Source organism: Linepithema humile, chromosome 6, assembly GCF_040581485.1.
Source record: "Linepithema humile isolate Giens D197 chromosome 6, Lhum_UNIL_v1.0, whole genome shotgun sequence".
NCBI classification, from domain to species: domain Eukaryota; kingdom Metazoa; phylum Arthropoda; class Insecta; order Hymenoptera; family Formicidae; genus Linepithema; species Linepithema humile.
The window spans coordinates 16,279,720-16,296,885 of NC_090133.1; the positions used below are offsets into that span (position 1 = coordinate 16,279,720).

General features: G+C 35.7%; 1 protein-coding gene and 2 long non-coding RNA genes across 5 annotated transcripts in view; 2 read left to right on the forward strand and 1 right to left on the reverse strand.

The window, feature by feature from the left end:
• The window catches only part of LOC105676884 (protein-L-histidine N-pros-methyltransferase), a 50,247-nt gene that overhangs the window by 30,195 nt on the left and 2,886 nt on the right, over positions 1-17,166 (reverse strand). The window contains exon 1 of one of the 2 annotated variants that reach the window (XM_012375096.2): positions 7,096-8,323. The exons of the other annotated variant lie outside the window; for it this stretch is intronic. Within the exon in view, the coding sequence (XP_012230519.1) occupies positions 7,096-7,299 (204 nt within the window). The 5' untranslated portion in view covers positions 7,300-8,323. Of the gene's footprint in view, positions 1-7,095; positions 8,324-17,166 lie in introns of those variants that run through there. 2 annotated transcript variants of the gene reach the window in all.
• Positions 240-1,750, forward strand: LOC105676886 (uncharacterized). 2 transcript variants are annotated; one of them, XR_010890774.1, is made up of 3 exons: positions 240-789; positions 870-1,207; positions 1,386-1,750. It is a non-coding gene; the product is annotated as an uncharacterized lncRNA (long non-coding RNA). The 2 variants fall into 2 exon arrangements; XR_010890773.1 differs by having other exon boundaries at positions 347-789; positions 881-1,207.
• The window catches only part of LOC105676889 (uncharacterized), a 203,848-nt gene continuing 201,889 nt past the window's right edge, over positions 15,208-17,166 (forward strand). Inside the window, exon 1 of the long non-coding RNA XR_010890779.1 lies at positions 15,208-15,383. This is a non-coding gene — a long non-coding RNA (uncharacterized lncRNA). The remainder of the gene's footprint in view (positions 15,384-17,166) is intronic.

A 17,166-nucleotide genomic window follows, 5' to 3' on the forward strand; every position in this document is an offset into this window, starting at 1 on the left:
AGTATGCCTTGACTTTTACATAACCTTTAAATTCTGCAAACGCGCCACAGAACTATTTTTTATTTAATATCTTCATCGATAAACTCCGTGAAACTTAGTGATCTCCGATGAATTACCATTTCATGCTCGACGAACCAATACAAAGGTATTAGAGATTTTTCAAGTTAAATTTTCGAAAATGAAAAATATGTTTTGACAAAACTATGCAAGTTATACATCTGCATATTTTTAATAAATTTTTAAATACTTATGTTATAATAAATGAATTCTGCACATCGTAATACGTAGTTTCGCGGAAAATAATACTTATTGTGCTTCTGAAACGCGACCGTGCAAAGGTTAATAGCATTGTCCATTTTCACATTGTTAGAGAGTTAAGCGTCCGTTCGTAGAAATCAGTTTCCTGATATAACCGGTTCACGCGCGCGCGCGTGAGCCACATACGATTATGCGGCGCGATAAGCGGAGATTCGCCGGTCATCTGAATTTATCGCGGAACCTCCTTCGTCAAGATTCTTCTGCGCGATGTCGGATCGGACCGGGCGAGAAGGAAGAGCGCCGCGAGAGAAGGCACGAGGCTCCAGGACCGCGCCGGAGCCATAAACGCGCGCGCGAAGCGTATCAGCCGCTCGGTTCCCCAAACAATCGCGCTGCGATAACACATCTAGCATTGTGCGGCAGCTCTGTTTACGCTGTAGCGAATGAGCCGACGTAATGATCACTGAATCGGAGGGCGGAAGAAAAGGACGTTACTGGCATTGCCGTTTATAACGGCCGCCATGCATGCGGGTGAGTACACGATCGATAGACTCGTTTTAATTATTATAATTAAAGATAATTGAAGATTGAAAATTATCTAATCGTGTTAGCATTGTTTTAGACTTTGTTCTGATCGGTCAATTTTCAATTCAATCTCCAATGCACAGTCTGATACAGGCTTAAAGTGGCGCCATTTTACTAGATTACAAACTTGGTTAATCTTATCGAAATCGATGAGTAATAAAGTGACGAATATAAAACGTATAAAGTTTATTTTCACGATCACTTTGGCAATTACTTTGACGACAAGTACATCCTAAGAGAACAATTGAGATGAAGGATCTAAAGAAGACCCTGGAACGTTTTACTTGTGAAGAGTTGAAACAGGAACTGAGGGACAGGGGTTTGTGCACGAGTGGTAATAAGGAATTACTCATATTCAGATTATGTGAGTAAAGTAACAAATAAGCTAAATTAAAAGCGGATTCCTTATTTTATCCGAGATTTCTCACTTAAACTGCGATTACAAAAATTGTATATCAAATATCAAAAAATTAATTTTTCAAGAATTAATTTAATTCAAGATTTATCTATTGAAACATATCATATCTCAAAAATGATTTCAGATAAGTATTTCAAAAAAAGCTCAAATGACAGAGACTTGTTTGATTCCAAAATAAGAGAAAGAAAGAGAATTAATATAAGAGAAGAAATGCAGCTCGACATCATGAAACGTGAGAATAAGTCATTACGGCAGCAAATTAACAACATGATATGTGAAAAGGAATTGTTGAAAAAGAAATTTGACAAAATAAAACGTGAAAATAAGTCTCTGCAAGAAAAATACGACATCATGGAGGCAAAAAATGAGTCTTTGCAAGAAAAAATGCGTAACTATCGTGGCTGGCCAGAAGATACCGATATACCATATAATATACATTCCAAGATATTCTAATAATATACAGACTAATATATAAAATATAAAAATAAATAGCTGTTTGTACTTTATTTGGCTTAATGTTAAGGTGGTTCTTTAGTAAACTGCCGAAAATTTGGAGTGCTTCACCAAAGCTCTCACCACCCCAAAATCACAAATATCTGCATAATTTGGATAAAATATTAAAACTACGTGTATATCTTAATGAAATAGTATGAAACAAACGATATTTAGTATGCAAAAGTGATGAAATAAAAAGAAGTTGATTTGATATTTTGCCATTTCAACATTAAATATCTTTCCAAAATGGCTGTTGATCTATTACTTTTTTGTGACCATTACAATCGTAATTTTTTAAACTATTATAATCTTGTTTTTTAGAGAAATCTATGGTAATGTTTGTGTGCAGTTAGTCAAAGAAGCGTCTCCAACCCTTACCTGTCACTAAGTTATACGTTAAAAGTTACATTTTCAACATTTTTTTCTCTCTCATTTCATCGTTTACCTACCCTAGAATTTTGCACACGTCAAGTTCGATACTTCAACTTCATTATATAAAGAAATTAGAGATTTCTATGGTAACTCGATTTACTAAAGAACCACCTTAAACCAGCACCCCCCACTTTTAATTGTAAATTTGTGCCAAATGGCTCGAGAACTAAAATTAAAAATAGAGCTCCAAATTAGCATCTAAATAGCACTAAATTTTAATGTAAGTTTTATTTCAATTTTCTGTACTGGAAGTGCTAGCTTAACAGAGATCATTTTAAGACATAGACGTCTCGCGTTTACGACGACAAGATCGATAGCGTTACATGTGTGGTACGTTGCCCGTAAAATGTTACGCAAATTGTAATCATACTGTAACAGATCGTTTCGTGTAACACTTCCGCGAAGCGCGAGCCTTCTTCTGACGCGCACGGAACGCGAGTATAACATGTATACTATAGATTTGCCCGAGGTTATGCGGATTTTGATTGATAACAAGCGTTCGAGATTACTGGTGTTATCCCACGTCGCGATGGCGATTGATTGATAAAAAATTATGATATCGAGAAGATTGATTGGTCCGCTTTGAGAAGGTAAACTCATAGATTAGAATATGAACTATTATAATAAAAGTGACAGTTTTGCGATAAAAAATAATGCCACAAAATTCAACATTTTTCACATAATGTTGTAAAAATTAAAAAAAAAATTAATAAAATTACGTTGCATATTTATTGTGTGAATTATGTAGAATTATAATATTAAACAGTACCGTAATGCCACAGACACTGATCAATTTTGTTATCGTTATCTCTTCCGACACCTGAGCAACAATCAACTATTTGTTGTTTTTTCTCCCTTCCATTCGACCTTATCACTATTGCGAGTACCGCTAGAATTGCGCTCCGCGAGATTACGCATCCGCGATGTTAGTGATTCAGAAAACATTGACATTGATCGCGGTGATCGTGTATGACATGCTTAAAATTCCTATGAACATACCTACATTCGGGTGGAAAAGTGCAAGAAAAAGAGAAAAAAAGCGAAACAATACAGGCGAGGGAGGACAAGAAGCGAGGACGAGATATACTCGTCTTGCGCGCGTCGTCTTCTGCCAGATCCCTCGTCTCTCTCTCCCCCTCAGGAACCTCATCCATCAGTCACTTAATATTTCAAAGCAGCGCCCTGCGTAACGTCCTTCCTCCCCCTCCTACTCCCCCCTTTGTCCCTGATCCGGTGAGATGCGCGGACGTCGTCGTGAACCCCACATCGCCCTTTTTAAAAGCTTAAAACACCAAAGCGGAGTTATCCGCTGTGCATCAACACCACTACGCCCGAACCGGCAAGCAGGCAGGCAGGCAGGCAAAGTTTTCAGACTTTGCTGAGGGATATTAGAGCGCGACGCGAGCTCGACGAACGACGTGATGTCTCGCGTCGATTTCGTGGGGAGAAAACCTCTCGCGGGGCATCTCCCATCTCCCTCTCCTTTCCACCCGGCGCTTCTTCTCTGCCACCGCTCGAAATTCAAATTTCTCGTTTCACGCGACCGAATGGGATTCTTCCCTTCTCCCGTGTGAGCACCTGCCCGTGGAGTGCGCGCCGCAGTCGTCGGACTCGAGATCGATTCGCTCTGCGTCTCGCGAGGAGGCTGACGAGAAGGGTGGAGGGAGAAGGAACGGTACTCGCGGATACGAAGATAAAGCCTGTTGTTGTTTTTTCCCCCCTTTTATCGCTCGTTGAGATGCGATCGGATTGTCCGGACTGATTCAAGCGGAAGATGAGTTCGATGTAAGAATGTAATTTTGACTTTTAGATACTTCATATGCGACTCGAGAGTCACTCTCACGGAATGAGATTGCGGAGAGTTTCATGCGGACGGAAAAACTTACGATAGAATAGCTTCTAAAGAGAGAAACTCCTGAAAATAGCTCGCAAACAGGGAAATTCTAGAAAATTGCTAATAGAGAACAAAACTCTTGAAATTAACGCTCCGTGAGAAAACGTGTTTTCGATAATCGTCAAAAGTTTTATTGATATTTAGAAAGTAACACTCACATTTCAATTTATCTTTTGCAAAATTTCCGTATTTCTTAGCTAGTAGTAAAATTACATTTAATTTTGTAGAAAAAAGTTTGTAAAAAAATATACTATTAGAAAAATGTGGAAAGTTAAATATGCAAAAATTTTTTTTGACACATGATATAAATGAGAAAAAAAATGTAAAAAAGGATATAAAAAGCAGTCTTTTTAACATATTAGAAATATTCTAAAGCATTTAAAACTTAGTGTAATAAAAGAAGAAAGTAATTTATAATAAATGAGAAAAAGAAATATAAAGTCTATATGAAATAATCTTTGGAAATCCAGCTAAAGTGACATGAGTCAAATTAAACACTATTAACCTGAAGTATAAAATTGTTGTGATAACATGTGTTCCTTGCATCCATATCGATGACGACATATTAACAGATAACGTGAGTTATCTCTCTTATATTTATATGAATTTAATTGCAAAGGTAATTCACACGATAATTCATCATATACAACTCTGTGCCATTTATATTTGTAATAATAATAATTCCGTATTTACGTCATCCACACGTGTATGAAATTTATAAGTGAAGCATCAATGATAACATTGAATTTCTGTTAAATTATTGTGAAGTGCTAAAAGTGCTATTGTATTTTAATATTTCATCGTAAAATATTTGTAGATTGCATTGAAAAATTCTATAACGTGTTAAATATCATATTCAACAATTTTATTTACGATGATAAAAGCATTATAGTATAACAAACTCATATCGAAGAAGTTAAATGATAAATCAATTCAGTCAATTGTTGGAGCACTCGCGCGCGCGCGCGAGAGATAATAATTGCGAAAAGTAAATAAATATAAGATTAATTGTAAACATATTCGATATTAAAAGTCCGGTGTAAAAAAGTAGGCAAATTTATACCAGCGTAATAAATGAATTATTTGTCTTCATGAATATATATAAAAAAACAATATAAAAAAGATTATAAGAAGTGTGGATGTTTCTCTCTCTCTCTCTCTCTCTCTCTCTCTCTCTCTCTCTCTCTCTCTCTCTCTCGAGATTATAAAAGATATCATATATTAATATAAAGTAAAATTACAATTTTGTAGTTTGTAATTTTATTTTTTATTATAAAATATCTTTTTTGCCCCAACATTTGCGCTTAGCTCTCATAGCTCTTTTCTTGCGTTTTTTTAAAATCATTTATCGTTTATTAAAATAAAAGATAGCTACTTTGTATTATTATATTATAATTCAACGTACTCAACGTATCTCCACATATTTAATATTTTACTTCAGAACGTCTTGTTTTCGAAACTTTCGAGTGATATTTCAGATGTCGATGAGCCTGATTTCTATGCCCGCTACCGTCGATTATATTCCCATGGCAAATCGGCGAAACTCGCGAGTTCATATTTTTCGCTCCGATCGTTGTTGAAGACCACGATCGTGACTGCCGCGAGATAAATTGGTGTAGACTTCTTTGCCGTAATTATAAATAGGGTAGGAAAGCGCGCGGTATGGGCCCGGTACATGTCGTGGACAGTGCCCGAAGCGGCGCGGAGGATGTTTCAGGAATATCGAGGACGTAATTATCCCATAATTACCGAGCGCGGTCTTGAGCAGCTCTACGTCTCGGCGGTGATCCGAGTGGGGGTAGTTAGTGGTTGGCCTTGTGCAGTAATTGTACTAATTATTACTGCCCAGCCCCTCTCGCCCCCGTTGCCCCCCTCATGCCGGTTTCCTTCCCCCGACCGCCCAATTACCCCCCTGGTGGCCCGCGCGCGCGAGCGCGAGAGTCCCGGACTCGCGGAGATTTCAGAGCGTCGTTTCTTGGAAAAAAATCTTTCTTAGCGCCCGAGAGAGATGTCCGCCGGCCGTCATAAAATTGACGGTGGGAGGTTTTCTGGGAAATCGTAATTAATTTACGGCCGCATAAATTAGAGATAATCAACAGGGAACTAGGTATGTGAGCGTAAATCGGAGTCCGAATACAGTTACGCGTTGCGATGTGGTGGTCGCAAAAAAATAAAAGGCAATATGTAACTGTATATCTTTGCAGAAAACGTGCGATAATTATTACCAATCGTAATATTAATGATCCTCCAGATTATCGATATTTAAATTCCAAGAATGTCTTTTAGTTTGAAATTAATTTCATATAAATTTCTGGTCATAATCGTTAAGATATCATTAAGATATTTCGTATATTAAGCGAAATAACAGCATTGAGCAATGAAAAAATATTATTTACTATTGTAATTTATCAAAAAACGAATAAAAAATAAGATATCTATCCTGACACTAATATAGTAACTCCTGAAGAGAATTTCTAGAAAAATGTTTAATATATAATTGTCTTGTTTCATGTACATCATTAATTAGTCATTTCACTACTTCTTGAATAATTGGAAAAACCGACTTATTTGTAAACTACGCTTTTGTATGTTTTATGGATCGCAAATATTTCCAATATATTCCATTGTTATAATTACACGCCAAATTTTTTACAACAATTTAATCAAATAAATTCATAGTTATCTGAATTTATTACGGGATTAAATTAGGTCACGTTACACCGTAATGTATCCCGTGACGTTTACGGCCCTGGGACGTTCAAGCACCGACGTGACTCTAAAGCGGCGATACGGGAAGCAATGCCGTGCGCAGGGGAGGAGGTTAAAGCATAAAGTTCGCAGCATTGCAATGAAGCAAGGTGCGAGATAAAACAGTACATTATGATTGCGGGCCAACTCATGTCTACACTCTCATAGCATCGCTATACATATGTGCATTCTAATAAGAGAGAAACAAACTGAGATCTTGCAAAATTTCGATACGGAAACGACTTGTTAAACATTGTGCACTCACCCTGCGCTTTTCGTACGCCGCTAGCCATTCGTCCGCCTTCCGCTTGTCATAAAGCACCCTGGCGAGGCTGCCATGTGGTCGATAGCTACGCACGGAGCGATTAACGCTTCCGTCATTGCATTCGCCGGCATTACTGGTGACGCAAGCGGTGTCCTGACAGCCGTAGGTGCACCTGATGACCTGGGCCTCGTCCGCGCCCGCCATGCTATCACGACTAAGCGCGCACACGGCAGCACATCGGTCAGTTACCACATTGTTGATCGCGCGATTGCGTAAATCACTCGCGGAATCCTATCGACGCTGCCAGCCGCGATCGCGATGTTTGATCGGGCGTTGATCAAACGCGTCGTAAACACCCACGTAAACACTGCACTCTCAACACGTGGCCATATTGCGACTGTGGCGCCTCGCGGCACACAACGATACGCGCCCAAAGCTCCCTCAAGTTGCCGGCACTGACTGATCGATCAAGTAGCGTATCGACATACCGACTGTTCATATTTAATAAGAAATTTTCGCGCTCATATGAGTCATCAGCAGTGGCGGATTTAATGGTCTGCAAATGTCGAACAACAATATGGTCGATAAAGGATTGCAAATACGTCTTCCACATCTTTTAATTATTTAATTATTGCGAGCAAATTTTATATTTTATTGTTTCTTATTTTGTACATTGAAGAAGGCTTGATGGCAGGCTAAAACGTTTGTAAACATTTTTAACGAATATATCATAATCTTCGCACGAAGATCTAGCATTGTGGCTCTTTACGCTCCTTATTGATTTTATATAATTTATTAACATTTAAAGTAACCCGGGGCGGCGTGTAACGCGTAAAATCGTGAAACAAACTACGGTATTCCTAATTCTACTATCAAAGAACATAAACGCAATGAGAAATATCAACTTGCTACGTTTCATTTAGAGTAGGTAACAAATTTTAAAAGCTACAAATGGGAAAGACAAAAATTTTGAGAGCAAATTTAGTCATTAAGGTGCCTTTACATGGCAGCATCGAGCGTCAAGCGTCTGAGCATTTGAGCAAGTGCAGAAATCGTTACGTAGAGTCTGAACGTTGAGATAAAAAAGGATATATATATATATATATTAGTCCAATATAAATAAATAACTTACAAGATGTCAATTAATTATTGGTATTATCAATGGTTAGTAGAATGCACTACCATCATTAATGAAGAAAGATAAAGACAAAGAAGAATTGCGTTAACAGTTATTGCAATAATTGCAAATGTAATAAAATTAAAAAAAAAATACGCAGCAAGAGATTTTGGATGGCTAAAGCCAGCGGCACACGGTACGTTTTTGCTTACTGGATTGATTGCGAGCTAGTAAAATACTAGAAATGCACCATACAGCACACAGTATTTTTAGTAATTTACTACCTCGCAATCAATCCAGTAAGAAAAAACGTACCATGTGCCGCTGGCTTAAATTATTCAAACAAAGATATAGGTATGGATTCTACCACGCAATATTTCCCAATATCAGATTGGAAGATCTTCGATTTAAAAATTATACAAGAATGACAATGACACAGTTTGAAGAACTATTATCAGTAATAGAAAATAATTTAAAAAAACAATATGTTATACGTGAACCGATCAATGAATCTAATCTTTCTGATTTTGACCATACACGTGTGACTTACCATGTTATTAGCAAGAAGCTGCAAGAAGCTGAAATCTATAGGTTTGTTCTTTATTGCTGAACTTTCTGCACTAGTGTACACTAGTGACACCGAAGCGTTCTCTATTGCAGTGCAACGTGCACCAATCCGTTCTTCATTGCAGTGCAACAGAACTCAGTGCAACAGTTCACGATACTCATTGCTCTGGGTCTTGAGCAAGAACAAGCAGTGCAGGGCAGTGCGAGAATCGGGTAAGTTTGTAATAGTGGGAAATTTAAAAAGTACACATAATCTATTATAAATATTAAAGTATCCTATTTAATATTAAAGTAATTAATAATTCTCTTAAAATTATAAGCACTGAAATTGTACTAATAATCTGAATTTCAGAAAATCAAGCTGTGATAGTACTAACTTTTATTAAATGTGGAAAGTTTTATCTCTTTTTAGAGAAGCTAAATGTATATAAAAATTTTTTATGCTGTATTTGTGTAACATAAAATTATACTTATTGTTAATAATAATTGCAAATTTACAGAACAGCTGAAAAATATGTATATATATATAAAAAATTTAATTAAATATTGTCTTCAAAGCTTTGTTCTATCTAAAAATAATATATACTTTGTAAAAAAATAAATATTTCCAACATTCTAAATCGATCTATCAGTTCATATGCTACTATCCTTGATAATCGAAAATGCATGATAAAATTCAAATTGTCATAATTATGAACAATATTTTCTATTTAATTATTTATTTTGACACGTTCAATCCTTTGTATCGTTCCAAAAATTGGATGTAATAATCATAACTCATCAAAATTAAAAAAAAAAAAAAAAAATAGTTACTAGGTTAGATTAGATTAAATTTCCAAAAAATTTTAATTTTATCAATATATAACAATAAATAATAATACATTGCACATAAAATACATATCTTACCACCGTCATCGTCATCTAAAAGAGGTATAAATGGTGGCATTAGATTTATATTTTCTTCATCCGAAGAATCTAATAATTCATTTAATATTACGCGGTATGTCTTGTTGATCACTGCACTGAAACGTTCTTTATACTTACTTACACTAACTTGTCCTTGCTTGCACTATTTCAATTCAGTTCAGTGCAGTGTGAACTCAGTGCAGCAATAAAGAACAAACTATTTTTTGTTCATAGCGTTTTTCACTGAGCCGTACTGAGTGCGCACCGAAAACTTGTTCAGTAGCAGCAGCACTGTACGAGGTTGCCGAAAGTGCGAGTTTCTTGCACTCCCAGCTAAACAATAAACTACATGTGTCAAGTGCCAAAAAGTGCAATATTTCTGGATTTACGAAAAATGATGGAACAATCAGAGAAATTAAACATTTGCTTTAAAGTCAATAATGATATGCTGTCATTAAAACTTCAATCAAGTGAAATAGACTTATTCAATAAATTGATAATGTGTCAAAAATGATAATATGTCCAATTCAGCAGAGGTAGATTTACTACACCTCCGTGAGTTCTATCAGACGGATAGAATTGTGAAATTGCGTAAATATCAATTATTTTATAAGCTGTTGCTCTTGCAACACGAAAATGACTTTTGAACTGTAACAATAATATATAATTATTTGTAGCACTTATACAACACATATATATATTTTTTCACATAATACAATACCAATACAGTATAATAAACAATACCTGTACAGCAACAATTAAATTATTAATAAATAATAAATATATAATCACGACTTACGTCCTTATCCGTAAGATTATATACAACATTAATAAAATTTTCGATTTTTGGAATTTTTTGTAGATTTTCTTTTGTTATTTCATCTTCATCACTGCTAGATGATGAAGAAGATAGCAAATCTAGCAATTGAAGAGCATTAAAAATATCGCGCGCTGCCATCTTGCACTCAACCGACACCGTCTCTTATAGCGTTTTTCACTGGTCGCACTGGTGCGCACTGGGTGCGCACTAGATGAGGGCAACGTATTTCACTGGGCGTTTCGGTGCGCACGGAGACGGAGCGCGCTGTTTCAGTGAGAAGTTGAGTGCCGAGTTTTTGCACGTTAGTGCATAAATTCGACATGAGCTCTAAGAGACGGTGTCGGTTGAGTGCAAGATGGCAGCGCGCGATATTTTTAATGCTCTTCAATTGCTAGATTTGCTATTTTCTTCATCATCTAGCAGTGATGAAGATGAAATAACAAAAAAAAATCCACAAAAAATTCCAAAAATCGAAAATTTTATTAATGTTGTATATAATCTTACGGATAAGGACGTAAGTCGTGATTATATATTTATTATTTATTAATAATTTAATTGTTGCTGTACAGGTATTGTTTATTGTACTGTATTGGTATTGTATTATGTAAAAAAATATATACATGTGTTGTATATAAGTGCTAAAAATAATTATATATTATTGTTACAGTTCAAAAGTCATTTTCGTGGTGCAAGAGCAACAGCTTATAAAATAATTGATATTTACGCAATTTCACAATTCTATCCGTCTGATAGAACTCACGGAGGTAATAAATCTACCTCTGCTGAATTGGACATATTATCATTTTTGACACATTATTAATTTATTGAATAAGTCTATTTCACTTGATTAAAGTTTTAATAACAGCATGTCATTATTGACTTTAAAGCAAATGTTTAATTTCTCTGATTGTTCCATCATTTTTCGTAAATCCAGAAATATTGCACTTTTTGGCACTTGACACATGTAGTTTATTGTTTAGCTAGAAGTGCAAGAAACTCGCACTTTCGGCAACGTCGTACAGTGCTGCTGCTACTGAACAAGTTTTCGGTGCGCACTCAGTGCGGCTCAGTGAAAAACGCTATTAGAGCTCATGTCGAATTTATGCACTAACGTGCAAAAACTCGGCACTTCTCACTGAAACAGCGCGCTCCGTCTCCGTGCGCACCGAAACGCCCAGTGAAATACGTTGCCCTCATCTAGTGCGCACCCAGTGCGCACCAGTGCGACCAATGAAAAACGCTATCAGATTCCTGCGTAATGATTTTCTGCGTAGATGCTAAATGCTCGATTCTGCCATGGAGTGGCGCACATAGGAGAGGTTTTGGGGGTTAAAATCCCCCCAATTTTAACTTTAATTAATATACCTTGGTTTTTTATTAACTTAACAGTAAAAAGTAAAAAATCTATAGTTAAATAAAATGTGTTCAAACCACGGACTAAGGAATAGAGGGACGGAGCACAAGCTGTACCGGGGGAGCACGTTTGCGGCGAGGGGGGGGGGGGGGGCGCCATATTCGTTTAGTAATCACCACACATAGAACTCACTATTTGCGTATGTGTGAGAAATGAAAGTCAGATCCTGCGCACAATAAACAAAATAGGAAATAGAAATAGGAATAATTATTAAATATTAGAAATAAGAAATTGGAATTATTTATTTTAAAAATAAAAAGAATAGAAAAAATTAATGCATGAATTAAGAAATAAGAATTGGAATTAATTAATATATTTTATTCTCTTGTTAGATGTAAAATAATTTCTCTTTTTAATATTAAATGATTATTGCTATTTCTAATATTTTGTCTACTGTATGCAGAGCCTCAGAGTAATAAAAGTTAAAGTATTTTATAAAATTTATAGTACAACAATAATAAAACCGCCTAATCTCTTTACGCTTGTCACTCGTTATGTCTAGTGGCACCACTACACGCGTGTAACCATGTCACAGACACAGAATCTCTGTGTGAGAATTGCTACATCAATATGGCGGAAAGCAGTCCCCCCCGCACGCTTGAATTACCATCCCCTCTCGCCTAAACTAGGACTTTAGACTCAGTCCCTCTATTCCTTAGTCCGTGGTTCAAACATTTGTATTTTTTGTCTGTTATTAACTATAGTCACAATTTTAATAATTCAAAATTCATGCCAATATCTTTGCACACAAATAATTATGATAGCTTTTCCAGCTATACTGCTGTTTGAACGTATATAATATCTACTTTAAGATATTTATATTGTGAAAGGATTTAAATAAGTTACTTAAGAAACATCTAGCAGCCATATGTATATACAGGGTGTCTGGCAATAATCGCCCCACCGGTCATATACAGGTAGAGGAGGTCAAATCAAGTAGAAAAGTCCTTTACCATTTTTTAATTTTCATAATAAATACTGAGTAATTAACGAAAAAAGATCGGCGAATCCGCGCGAGTAAAGCGCGCGCGGTGAGAAGGACGTCCCACTGCTACGCGATCACTAGGGCCGGTATTCATAGTCCGTTCTTATATTCAAGATCGTCTTAAATACGGACTTATATTCGCTCTCTTCGTCACACATAGATTGTGTCTGACGAAGAGAGCGAATATAAGTCTGTACTTAAGACAATCTTGAATATAAGAACGGACTATGAATACCGGCCTAGGACACAAGGATCTAGCGTTACGCGCCGCTCGTATGTTGCCATTGTCATTTGTAGAGCGCTCCTCCCAACGCTTCATCGCGCGCCTAGTGATCGCATAGCAGTGGGATGTCCTTCTCGCTGCGCGCGCTTTACTTGCACGGATTCACCAATCTTTTTTCGTTAATTACTTAGGCCGGTATTCATAGTCCGTTCTTATATTTAAGGTTGTCTTAAGCACGGACTTATATTCGCTCTCTTCGTCACACATAGATTGTGTCTGACAAAGAGAGCGAATATAAGTTCGTGCTTAAGACGATCTTGAATATAAGAACGGACTATGAATACCGCCCTTAGTACTTATTACAAAAATCAAAAAATGGTAAAGGACTTTTCTACTCGATTTGACCTTCTCTACCTGTACATGACCGGTGGGGCGATTATTGCCAGACACCCTGTATATATATAGACAAATTTTCTGATTATTTAAGCAATCCCGTTAATCTGATTATTTAAGAAAAACCAAGAAAACTCGATATCAATTTATAATTATGCTACTATAAAAATAAATTGTATTTTTTATTAAACGATGTAACATTTTTATATTTTTTAGTGTGCAGTATAAAATTATCCTGACTTTTGGTCATACTGTTTCATTTTATGTGTGAATTTTAACCCCCTTCCCCCTGCAAAAAAATATCCTGAGTGTGCCACTGCTGCCATATAACGGCACCTTTAGTCATCAGATTCAACATAATCGAGATTCGTTAAGATACGCGAACACATTAACAAGTGTTAAAAACGGGCCCTAATTACATAAAAATGGGCCCTTTGTAACGCCCTAACTACATAAAAATAGGCCCCTTTGCGGACCGGGCACGGACTAAGGAATAGAGTACTAACTCTAAGGCCGGTATTCATAGTCCGTTCTTATATTCAAGATCGTCTTAAATACGGACTTATATTCGCTCTCTTCGTCACACATAGATTGTGTCTGACGAAGAGAGCGAATATAAGTCTGTACTTAAGACAATCTTGAATATAAGAACGGACTATGAATACCGGCCTAAAACCCTAGTATAGGCGTGAGGGGGCGATAGCTCAAGCATGTGGGGAGAATTGCTTTTCGTTCTTTTAGTTTCCATTCTCTCACAAAGACACATGTCTGTGACATTCCTACATTTGTGCGGTGGTGTTACGAGACGAGAAGAGATTACAGAGAATTCTAAGAAAATTAACTTCTTTTTATCAAAATAGTTAAATGTATAGTGTCAGGTTTATTAAAAAAATTTTCAGATTAGTGTTTATTGAACTCTATAAAATGATCATTAATAAATTGCAATTTATTATTTAAGAATTAAAAAAATCATAATAATAATCAAAATACTTTAGAGGCTCATTCAATATATCTTATTGAAGCAATAATAAAAAAATTTATTAAAATTAGATTGAATTACATTTGCTCTAAGACTGTCGACAAAAGCATTAGTGGATAGGCAGAAGTTTACTAAACTAATTCATAAGCATCAATAAATGCTTATGTTAAAAATATGGAAAAAACATTCTTTTTTTAATTTAAAATTTTATTAATGTGTTTATTTTTTTAATTTTATTAGTTTTTATTTAACATTTTATTAATTTCTTTTTATTTAAGAAAGCGATATTTTATTTTATATAAATTTAACATATAATTATAATATAATATATTATAATATAATATAATATAATTAATATAATGTTATTTAAAAAAAGTAATATTAATAAAATGTTATTTTTAAAATATTGATAATATTTGGAAATTTTTAAAGACTCATAACATTGCCCTATTTATTGTAATTTTATTTATTAGTAAATAATAAATATAAAAAGATATTAAATGTCAGAAGTATGAAATAAATTCTTTCTGTTTTAACTTTTATTCTTCTTTTTCATTTCTTACACGTGCACAAATATGAGTTCTATGGTGTGTAACTAGAAAACAAATATGGCCTTCCCCACCCGCCGCGAACGTGTTACTTTACTCGAGCTTGTGTTTCGTCTCTCTCTATTTCTTAGTCTAGGATTGGCCTTTCTTACTCAAATCTGCCATTGGTCATCAAGTCCGAGTGTGAAGCTCGTAACGCGCTCGCATTATTAGACAATTTTTAATGTTTTTTTGTCGAAATTTTGCACGCATCTTGTTAATTAATGGTCAGCGGCAGCGGGCAAATCGAAATTATGTTGAGAATGTATGGGCAATGCTCGCAATGTAAGAAGAACGGTAAGTCAAAATCATATATATTTTCTAACCTTAATATGGTATGTTTTCCAGCAAAGGACACAAGTTGACATAAATCGACACAAGTATCACTCTGTCTTTGTTCGATATTCAATGAGCAACAGAGAGAATATTTTTGAGAGAATATTAGTTAGAGAATATTAATATTTTTGTGTCGCTTGTGTCTCTTGGTGGAAAACCACCATGGATAATATGAATAGTGATGAAGCACACAAAATGGAGGCGATGACAGTTGCTCTATAAAGTATATATTTGCGTATTTTGAACATCGAAACTTGTACTCGCTGAAATCATGCTGCTTTTGATCAGTTTTCATCGAACAAGATATATTGTCAATGACGCCTAATGTAATAATACCTTATTAATCCACGAAGTACGTAAAATAATTATCTATCAAGACCGAAATGTTCACAATGCGTCCATATTGTGCTCCAAAACTATCGCACAAACACGATTTACATATCTCTCGTGTTTTTTTATGAGTCAACGTTCTTCTCGCGAGGAAGTTACTGAGGTAGGCATGAAACTTTTAGACGGGATAAATATGGCACAGGGAGAGTACTCGGAGCACCGGTGCGCGCCCGTTGAATATTTTAGACCACCACATTGACGCATCGCAAGCGCGATTCGCTTTCTTCCTCGCACTCTCGTCGAACCGCTCGCCCGCTTTCTTACTCGCGCCCGCTGATAATTCATTAATTTATGATAAGCTCGTGGCCGCGCCGCCCACGGGCCACGTTCTTCCCCTCCCCCACATGCCATAAATCATTTTCGCGTCTGACATTAATTGCTCGCCACCCCTCGTTACCAGGAGAAATGAGATTTTTTTAATTGGTGAATTTTTCACCGCTGCTGACACCCTACCACCCCCTCCCGCAGACCTTCCCCGGTCCTTCTTCGTATCTTTAACGTGTACTAAAGAGAGAAAGTGTGGCACGAGATGTGGAGGGTGCATAATGGCTTACTCAAATTTTACAATGATACATCAAAAAGTACTGCCTTGTTTTATAAATCAACTTGTGTATCTTGTATAGCGATTGTAAATTATTTAAATAATGTTGATTTTATATCATATTGTGAATCTAGAAAAATTAATTTATGCCATTTAGTAATATTTAATCAATTTTCAAGAATGAACATATAAGGAGCTAATGTATACTTTTTGTTGTCACTAATTGTAAGTAATAAAAGTTATAAAGATATAAGGCCATATAATTTTACATAATTCGTCAAACTAATTTTAACAAATGATATTTTTTGACATTCTTGAAGTACTGGATTCAACATAAAGTGTAAGACAAATTTTTCAAAAATAATCAAGCATGTAATTACTATGAATCTATAAATACAACACGAGATTTTAAATATGAGTTCAATTTTAAATATGGGTTCAATCGCGTCATTCTTGACTTTGTCGACGATTTGTTTGGATTACGTTTGACCTTAAAAATCTAAACAATGCGCTTTATGCTAAACATCGCGTGCCTTCGCCTTGTGGGGTACATTCCTACGTCTCGATTCTCTAATCTCCGGATAGACGATGGTATCAGCGTGTAAGAAACAATTGAAAAGTAAGACAATTCGAGTGTTCTCAATAACAACTTGTTTTCTTGACAGCTATGATGCTGACACTGCTATTCGAGCAACTTGATAAATTTCTCTTTTTCAAAACTTTTATATCAACTTCTTCAAAATAATGAAAACTTGTGTTGTGAGAACTGACTTCTTTACAACTTATTGCAATATAACAATACAATCACGTATT